Genomic DNA, 9,522 nt, shown 5'->3' on the forward strand with positions numbered 1-9,522 from the left:
TGATCGGACTACATAAGCTTCAAAGGGAACCTGTCAGCAGAAATTTTGCACTAAACCTAAAAGATACCCCTCTGCAGCTCCTGGGCTGCATTCTAGCAAGAGTCCTGTTGTTATTGTGCCCCCTTTTAGTCCAAAATAAATACTTTATAAAGTGGTACCTTTTCGTATGCAAATCTTGTTAATCGTACACGGGGGCGGCTGTCTGGTGTCCGTTATTCTGCCTCTTGCTGCTTTCCGCCGTCCCCCATTGCTCAATTTTATACCTCAGGACACCGCCCAGTGTGCCCGAGGTCTCTTACCAAGATGGGAAAGAGGTGACGTGGGGTCATCTGGCCAGCGCTTGCGCAGAACGGTGGAGGCAGAGGGGAAAGCGCAGGCACGAGATTATGGGTGGGTACTTGGTGATGAAAATCACAGCGCCGCCCATAATCTCATACCTGCACAACACGTCACCAGCGGTCACACTGTGCACAGTCCCGCTACAGTGGTACGGCGCATGCGCGAGACCTCGGCGCACTGGGCGGCGTCCTGAGGTATGTAATTGAGAGATGGGGGACGGCGGAAAGAAGCAGGAGGCAGAATAACGGACACCAGACAGCCCGCCCCTGTGTACGATTAACAAGATTTGCATACGAAAAGGTACCACTTTATAAAGTCTTTATTTTGGACTAAAAGGGGGCACAATAACAACAGGAACCTTGCTAGAATGCAGCCCAGGATCTGCAGAGGGGGAATCTTTTAGGTTTAGTGCAAAATTCCTGCTGACAGGTTCCCTTTAAGTCCCCTAAGGCTATGTGCACACGTTGCGTTCTGGTTTGACAACAAAACTGCAGTCTTTTGACAACTGTAAACACTTTGACAAAAAAAATGCATCCAAAATGCATTTAAGATTCGTTTTACGTGCGTTTTCATTGCGAAGATTTCAGATTGAGAAGTCAATGGGTGGAAAATGCAATCAACACGTAGTGAAGAAGTGACATGCTGCTTTATTTTAGGCAATGATTTTGACAAATATGTTTCACACAAAACGCTGCCAAAAAAAAAAGCAACGTGCGGATAGAATTTTCTGACTTCTCATAAACTTTGCTGGGGAAGCAAAACGCATGCATTTTCTCAATGACATGCTGCAGTTTAAAACACAACCAAAAAGCAAGTAAAAAGCTCACGTGCGCACATGGCCTAAAGGGATTAGTAAAAACAAGAAGTTTAAAAAAAAATTTAAAATTGTCGATTTTAGAAAAGGCCGATCTATTAAATATAAAATAAATTAATCTGATCAGTAAAGGGCATAGTGAGAAAAAAAAATAAAAACAACAGAATTCCGGGGGGGGGGGTGTTTTGTTCACCCCAACGTTGCATTAAAAAGCAATATCAGGCGATCAAAACATCTACATAAAAATAGTGTAATGAAAAACACCAGCTCAAGATGCAATAAATAAGCCATCACTGAAGCCCAGATCCAGAAAAGTGAGAACGCTACGGGTCTCCAAAAATGGCGACAAAAGTGCTACTTTTTTTTTTTTTCCAGAAATTTCAGATTTTTTCCCGCACTTACATAACATTAAATCTATACATGTTTGGTGTCTACAAACTCGTACTGACCTGGAGACTCATATGGCCAGGTCAGTTTTACCGTATAGTGACCATAGTAAATAAAAAACCCATAAAAAACAATCCTTCACTTTTTTTTTTGCAATTTCACTGCACTTGGAAAAATTTTTTACCGGTTTTGAGTACACTATATGGAAAAATGAATGGTGACGTTCAAAAGTACAACGCATCCCGCAAAAAACAAGCCCTCGTGTGGCTATATTGATGGGAAAATAAAAAAGTTATGGCTCTTGGAAGAAAGAGAGGAAAAATAAAATTGAAAAATGGCAGGGGGTGAAGGGGTTAAAGCATGATGCACCAACAAGTAACAAAACGTGATAAAAAAACGCATAGAAAAAAAGGTAATGATAGGGAAAATCTGCACATAAAACTCAGGGAACCAAGACAAATGGACTTGTACTGTAGGTTTGGAATAGGTCAGGAAAAGCCAAGCAAAAAAGGAATCGCAGAGGGCAGGAAATGACACCCAATGGGCTGCTAGCAGTGAAAATACCGCAGCGGCAGAAACGCCTGGTGAGAACCGAATCCAAACACGGTGGAGATTGCCGCGCTGTGATTGGCTGTGTGTAGATTACCGCGCTGTGATTGGCTGTGTGTAGAGTACCGCGCTGTGATTGGCTGTGTGTAGATTACCGCGCTGTGATTGGCTGTGTGTAGAGTACCGCGCTGTGATTGGCTGTGTGTAGATTACCGCGCTGTGATTGGCTGTGTGTAGATTACCGCGCTGTGATTGGCTGTGCCGCGGCTGCTCTCGGGCGCCCCCAGTGTGCGCGGTGGTGCCTGCAGCCCGTACAGACCTGTAGCTGGTAATTAGGGTGATTAGCGGGTGTGGCGGCAGCTGGTGCGGGCAGGATAAGGCTGGGGCGCCGGGCTGCCGGTGCAGGCGCTATGGCGGGGTTCATGTGCGCACCGTACAACACCTACGGCAGTCAGTTCGGACAGACCCCTCCCGGGCCGGCCCCCGGGAATAAGCCGACCACATGGAAGACGAGCAAGAGCTCCGAGGCCGCCGACTCCCTGGACAGCTTCCAGCGGGCCCAGCTCAAGGCCATCCTGTCCCAGGTGAACCCCGGCCTCACCCCGCGGCTCCGCAGGGCCAATACCAAGGAGGTGGGGGTGCAGGTGAACCCGAGGGTGGACGCCGGGGTGCAGTGCTCTCTAGGACCCCGCACCCTGCGCAGACCTGCCCCGCCTCCCCCTAACCACGCCATCAAATCGGTGCCCGACCCCGTGCGATTCACTCGGCCGGTGGCTGTGTACTCGCCGGTGGTGGATCGCAGGGTCTTCTCCCTCCCCCAGAGTGGACGGGTTCCCGAGAAAAGCTTGTCCCTGCCCGACTACGAGGTCACCGATCACAGGCCAGACGATCGGGAGAAATCGGCCGAGCAGGTGGAGGAAGAGATCCGGGAGAACATCGCTCCTGCCCTGGAGACCGAGCCGAGCGCGGAGGGGAAGAAATCTGTGTTCCAGGTACAGCCCCGGGTGTGATCTCTGTACTGCTGGTATACTAATGGGGCTCCTGGGGCTGCGGGCTTCCCTCACACTTGGCTGCTGCTGTTGTTGGACACTTGGGTCTTGTTCACATGTTTAGTTTTTCCAACGTTAAATGCTGCACCGTCAAGTGAGGTTTCTGAGGTCCTGTGTATGTAATTTTTTTTTTCCTCTCTCAATACAAGTCTATGAAGGCTGGAATGAGGCTCCCGTAGACTTGTAGTGAGCTGTGACCTCCATGGAACACACGAGCTGCTGGCAGGGTGCAAACGGACCGAACGCAAGGCCATGCAGCACAATCCGGCATGAAAGTCTGTGGAAAAAACGCAACAGACGGCAAAAAAACTTTTTTGCCAGGAGCTGGATTGTGCGGCACAGCAAAAACCGGATGTGTGAAAGCAGCCTAAGGCTATGTGCGCACGTTGCGTAAATTCATGCAGTTACGCTGTGCTTTGTAGCGCAGCGTAACTGCATGCGTCCTGCGTCCCCTGCACAGTCTATGGAGATTGTGCAGGGGCCGTGCGCACGTGGCGTCAGAGCGCAGCGCTTCGGCTACTGCCGAAGCGCTGCGCTAAAAGAAGTGACATGTCACTTCTTTCCTGCGCTTTGCCGGCAGCTCCTGCTCTGTCTATGGGAGGAGCTGCAGGCAGAGCGCATGGAATCGGCGCTCACTACGGACATTTCTGCAGCGATCTAAAGCGCACATGTGCTCTTCAGATCGCTGCAGAAATTTCTGCAGGGCTAGTACGCAACGTGCGCACATAACCTAATGCTGCAGCACCTGCTGATGGGGTAGATCCCCCTCTCTGGGGAAACTAGTGTAAAGGCCCCATCACACAGAGATAAATCTTTGGCAGATCTGTGGTTGCAGTGAAATTGTGGACATATTGTTCCATTTGTACACAGCCACAAACCTGGCACTGATTGACCACGATTTCACTATAACCACAGATCTGCCGCAGATTTCTGTGTGACAGGGCCTTTAGACTCTGCATGTTGAGTGCCTTTATCCTGTGGTCACAAACTCAGCTTGTGTCCCAAAACAACGCATTAAGGAATGCATGCATTTTTTTTTCTTCCCTAAAACAAGCCAATGTACAGAAAACAGGGATATAGGGGTGGAGGACCATGGTTTTGTCCCTTTCCAGCATAACAGCAGCCACCCTAGAAGTAATGCATTAGATGTGTCAATTCTAGCGCTGGACTTGGGTCTTGCTGTTGCCCTGGTATGGTGGTAATAAGGAGTTAATGGCAGCCCACAGCTTCCACTAAGCCCTAGATCAGTAATGGAAGGGCATCTGAGTCACCCCCTCACCCATCATTAACTTGTAAATGGACAAAAAAATCACCCGCTTACACCACTTTAACCCCCCCCCAAAACACCACTGCGGGTCTGATGTAATCCACATAAGGTCCCATGAGTCTTCCAGCACTGCTGCAGCTGAAACTCAGTGCCATAACATGACTGCCCACTGTGAGGTCAGGCAGTGAGCCACACAATCAGCGGTGACATCGCTCAGGTGATTTGCAGTCACAGGTGGAGGACTCCAGCATCCAGAACGCATGAATTCCACATGCACAATGCTTTCGAAACACAGCCTTTCGGGTGTTTTGAAACGCACATGCAGTGACAAACGCTGCGGAATAGAACGCAGAGACACGCGCACATACCCGAACAGCATCGGCTGCATTCACACCAATGCCCTGATCAGAACCGTCACCTAAATAGTCTTCAGATGTAAAAACTGTCAGGAGCCTGACTCCACACCCCCCATATGTGATCACTGCCTGATGCACTGTAGCATGGACTGAATACAATGATCTTGTTCCTTCAGTTTCTAGAACAGAAATATGGCTACTTCCACTGTAAAGACTGCAAAACCCGATGGGAGAGCGCGTACGTGTGGTGCATCTCTGGGAGCAACAAGGTGAGTCCTGATCAGAGCAGACCTACTGCATTTTAGGGGGGATTACATACAACAAAACCGTTGTATGACTGTCCTGCAGTAAACCTGCCACTTGTGCCCATTTTCTTAATACCCTGTTTTTCCAAAAATAAGCCCTAGCTTGATTTTTAGGGACTTTTAGAGTAGGCTTTATAAGCCCTACTCCAAAAATAAGCCATAGTTAACCTAGCGCTGGAGGTGCTGACTGTCTCTAACATCACTGAGACATACTCTAACCCTGGAGGCATTGGAATAGGCATAATGTAGCTCCCAAATCGTCCCGCCGCTTCCTCCCACCATGGCAGGGTAAAATCTGCTCACCCGCTCCGAGTCCTGCCACCTGAGTGTTGTCATCTGGTTCTCTCGGCTGCTACTGTGCTGTTTTCTTGGTTGCCGCTTCTGGTTGCCACTGTGCTATGGTGTGAGCTTGGCTGCCCCTCCAGGTTCCCACCCTCCTGCCGCCTCTTGGATCCCACCGGTCAGGACTGTGTTCTCCCACAGAAGCAGCCATGTGTGATTTCACAACAAAGTCCCACTCCAGACTCCCGCCTACAGCCCACTCCCGGCCACAGAGGAGAACGCCGGTGCCACAGTGTTTTGTTTGCCATTAAATGTTACCATAAGAGACCCTCACACTGCACCAGCAATTGTGAATGTAAGTTAGGGTTACTGAACCTAAAGCGGGCCATACACCTTCAAGATAAATTAATGCTAGTTTGTTGCTCAGGGGGGTTGGGGAATAAGCCCTAGCTTATTTTTGTTAAAAAAAAAAAAACCTTAACTGCTGAGACATCTTGGTGGCACCCCTTCCCTCCCCCACTGAATGTGCTGACCAAGACACATCTTCAGGGCTGGGGCTTGGTGCCCTGTTGGGCTCAGGCCGCTCTTCTGTAGTCACTTGTCAGGCCGGCCGGGACTATAACTGGTAGTCATGCCGGTGTAGGTCTCTGAAACACCAGTGTAATAATGCCAGAAGGGAAATGGCCAATTCTTTCCTACAGATAATGGCCGTGACTCTGCGCCGTGACTCTGCGCCGTGACTCTGCGCCGTGACTCTGCGCCGTGACTCTGCGCCGTGACTCTGCGCCGTGACTCTGCGCCGTGACTCTGCGCCGTGACTCTGCGCCGTGACTCTGCGCCGTGACTCTGCGCCGTGACTCTGCGCCGTGACTCTGCGCCGTGACTCTGCGCCGTGACTCTGCGCCGTGACTCTGCGCCGTGACTCTGCGCCGTGACTCTGCGCCGTGACTCTGCGCCGTGACTCTGCGCCGTGACTCTGCGCCGTGACTCTGCGCCGTGACTCTGCGCCGTGACTCTGCGCCGTGACTCTGCGCCGTGACTCTGCGCCGTGACTCTCACTTGCCCTATAGCAGGCATTTAATAACCTTATTTATTGCAGGTCTATTTTAAACAACTTTGTCGCAAGTGCCAAAAAGGATTCAATCCTTACAGAGTGGAAGCAATTCAGTGCCAGGTAAGTGCCACCTGTACAGTGCCACATGTGTAGGTTATGTCCTTATGTTCTCATTAACATTAGTTTGAAGGGTATAGCTTTGACTAATTCATTTCTGGACTTGGAGCATATAAACCTCGTGCCTGGGTATGTGATGGGCACAGCTGCCAGCTTTACCGCTCCTCACATCCACAGGCTATAAGCGGTCATGGTGAACCAACCTTCTGGGATCAGGACCAATGCATAGAAGCGTCTGTAAACCCCCTCCTGCCCGTAGTGTATTTTGGCATTGGTGCATGCAGCAGAGATCCCCCTTTTATATAAATGGGAGTTAGACACAAGTGCCACCGCTCATCCGTTTCCTGTCTGTGCACACCCCTCTAAGGGAGGAGTCTGTGGCACCAGCCAGCTCAATAGCAATGATTACAGGGTAATAAAACTTTTAGGTTAAACAGCATGGAACCTGATAAGAGGTAGTTTTTGGTTTTTGTTTTCCTTGCAGCATGCTGTCCTCACTCAGATTATATAGCAAAAACCTTGACATTCCCTTTTTAAGTGATGGCTGAGCTCTGGCTCACAGCCAGAAACGGTGCCCATGGCACCCCTGGGGGCTAGGAGAGGGAGTGTGCTCCCAACCAATCGGGACCCTGTGACATGATCACAAGGTACTGATTGTTGCTTTAGAAATCTGAGGTCGAAGGTAACCTGAAGGTTGTCATAACTACATAAAGCCTGTTGGACCATGCCAAGAGCATGGTCTAACAAGCATTCTGACAGTGCAGCACTGATAGGTATAATCTATTCCAATTGCTTTTATATCAGCAATCGGCGTAACAAAAGGTAAAGCCCCATTTAGGACCAAGTTAAAAAGTGAGAAATTTAAAAAAATGAGAAATATGGTTATGTAAAAAAACAAAGTTAGCAAAACTGTCTTCATCATACTGCTGACAATTAGTCTTTGTATTATTGAAAACTGTTGTCCTCCAAAAAAATACATCTCTGTGAAAAATTAAAGCTATAGCTCAGATACAACAATATATACTTGGTTTTTTGTTTTTTTTTTGTGTTTCAGGAGGGGGGTTTATTTGTCACCAAGGCTTTTCACCTCAAATGTGTTCCCTAAAAATTGATTTTCCAAATTTTGACTTTGTTAAAAAAATTACAAATTACTGACTTAACCCTTCTGACGTATATATGTGTGTATATATATATATATATATATATATATATATGTATTTTATTTTTAGTGCTTATGTACAGTAGGAAACATTGTTTATGTGGCGACCTGCTGGTTGGCTCCCTTTAATGAAGCACAGGCAGTGCCATAAAAGCACTATGGGGCTGGTCCAAATCATGCCTTCAGTTTAGTGATTAAGTGCTTTATTTCTGAATATTAGTGTTTTCAGCAATGTTCATGGCACTTCACCGGCCCAGCTCAAGCTACTGTGTTGGAGCTGGGCAAAAAAAATAAATGGTGGAAACAAGGTTTTAGTAGTGTTCTGAAACTTTGTGCTTTAATGCTTTTAATACTACAGTTCTGACACTGGTTTGATGAATCTGGCCCTTTAAATCTTAACACTAGTATGGTTCTGCCTTGAACCATTGAGTTATGAGTTAGTTGGAAGGACACTCTGTGGTTTCTTCACTCTCTAATTTACTCGCTTGTCTCCTAGATCTGCTCAAAGACTCGCTGCTCCTGTCCACAGAAGAAGAGACATATAGATCTGAAGAGGCCGCATCGCCAGGAACTGTGTGGCCGCTGCAAAAACAAAAAGCTCTCCTGTGACAACACTTACAGCTTCAAGTATATAGTGTAGAGGAGCGAGGCTAGATATGTGACGCGCACTTTGCTCAATGCATGTAGCACTTTTTCAATTGGCACTGACTTATGGCTCTTGACCCGGCATTGGAAAATGGACTAATGAGGTTGTATCTGTCTTGTAGAGAAGCTCCATTTTGTATACATTGTAAATAAAAGTTAATTTAAAAAAATATATATACAAATTGGCACGTGCAAACTGTTGTCATCACTGTGTATTGTGTAAGCGGCTCTGCAGAAAATAAAAGCTGTGTGATGCAGCTCAGGGCTTGTGCATTGTCCTACTACAGCTCCTTATGCATTGGTACTAGTCTAAAGGGGGCTTTACGTGATGGCTATATCTGTGCCGAAATCGCTAGCATGCATTCCCGCCCCCATCGTTTCTGCGACACGGGCATATCTCTGCCCATCGCGCACCCCCGTCACACTGCTTGCCTGTCCTGTGATGTCGCTCTGGCTAGCGATCCGCCTCCTTTCTAAGGGGGCTGGTCATGCGACGTCACACGGCAGGCGTTCAATAGAAGCTGAGATGAGCGGGACGTAACATCCCGCCCACCTTCCTTCGGCATTGCCGGTGGAGGCAGGTAAGGAGATGTTCGTCGTTCCTGCGGTGTCACACATAGCGATGTGTGCTGCCGCAGGAACGAGTAACATCGCTAATGAGTTTGTTTTTTTTTTTTTTTTTTAAGGACTACCTCCCCGCGGCAAACTATTTTGGCCGCTTTTGCAATCGTTTTATATCGCACATAAGTGTCACACGCTGCAATATCGTTAATGACACCGGATGTGCGTCACTAACGACGTGACCCCAATGATAAAACATTAACGATATCGTAGCATGTAAAGCCCCCTTAAGGTTTTTCCAGTCTCCTGCCGGGGGCACACTGCTGTATAGCATGTGATGACCGCATGTGAGAATCAGATGTGGTATGCTAATGACTCTGCTATGAATGTAAATAACTCACTGTTCCGAGAATCAGAACACAGGTAATAAGATGGAGATTAATTTCTCTAGTGCCGGTCTGTGTATATAAGACTGTACTGATGTCGTCAGAGTGCAGTCTGGTGTTTCACATGCACCCATAGGCATGTATGGGTGCATGTGATCCGAATATTTAGTTACTCACAGCATGCGGGGGGAGGGGGTTTCTCCCGCTTCCCCCCCCCCCCCACCCCCACCCCCTTAATACCATATTGGTTAA

At 48.2% G+C, this 9,522-nt stretch overlaps 1 protein-coding gene across 1 annotated transcript; it reads left to right on the top strand.

Annotated features, from left to right (window-relative positions):
* Positions 1 to 2,376: 2,376 nt before the first annotated feature.
* ZAR1L (zygote arrest 1 like) lies at positions 2,377 to 8,440 on the top strand. The gene is made up of 4 exons (XM_075334610.1): positions 2,377 to 3,081; positions 4,938 to 5,030; positions 6,448 to 6,522; positions 8,175 to 8,440. The coding sequence occupies exons 1-4, from the start codon at positions 2,500 to 2,502 to the stop codon at positions 8,316 to 8,318; spliced, it is 894 nt and encodes a 297-aa protein (XP_075190725.1). The 5' UTR covers positions 2,377 to 2,499; the 3' UTR covers positions 8,319 to 8,440.
* The last annotated feature ends 1,082 nt before the right edge of the window (positions 8,441 to 9,522 follow it).

The sequence above is a fragment of the Anomaloglossus baeobatrachus genome, chromosome 2, assembly GCF_048569485.1.
Source record: "Anomaloglossus baeobatrachus isolate aAnoBae1 chromosome 2, aAnoBae1.hap1, whole genome shotgun sequence".
Classification (NCBI taxonomy): Eukaryota; Metazoa; Chordata; class Amphibia; order Anura; family Aromobatidae; genus Anomaloglossus; species Anomaloglossus baeobatrachus.

What these genes read in the sequence shown, in the direction of transcription:
- ZAR1L (XM_075334610.1), top strand. Translation starts at nt 2,500, where the DNA reads ATGGCGGGGTTCATGTGCGCACCGTACAACACCTACGGCAGTCAGTTC. An exon ending in GCATCTCTGGGAGCAACAAG is followed by an intron (nt 5,031 to 6,447) that starts GTGAGTCCTGAT and finishes TATTTATTGCAG; the next exon opens with GTCTATTTTAAACAACTTTG. An exon ending in TGGAAGCAATTCAGTGCCAG is followed by an intron (nt 6,523 to 8,174) that starts GTAAGTGCCACC and finishes CTTGTCTCCTAG; the next exon opens with ATCTGCTCAAAGACTCGCTG.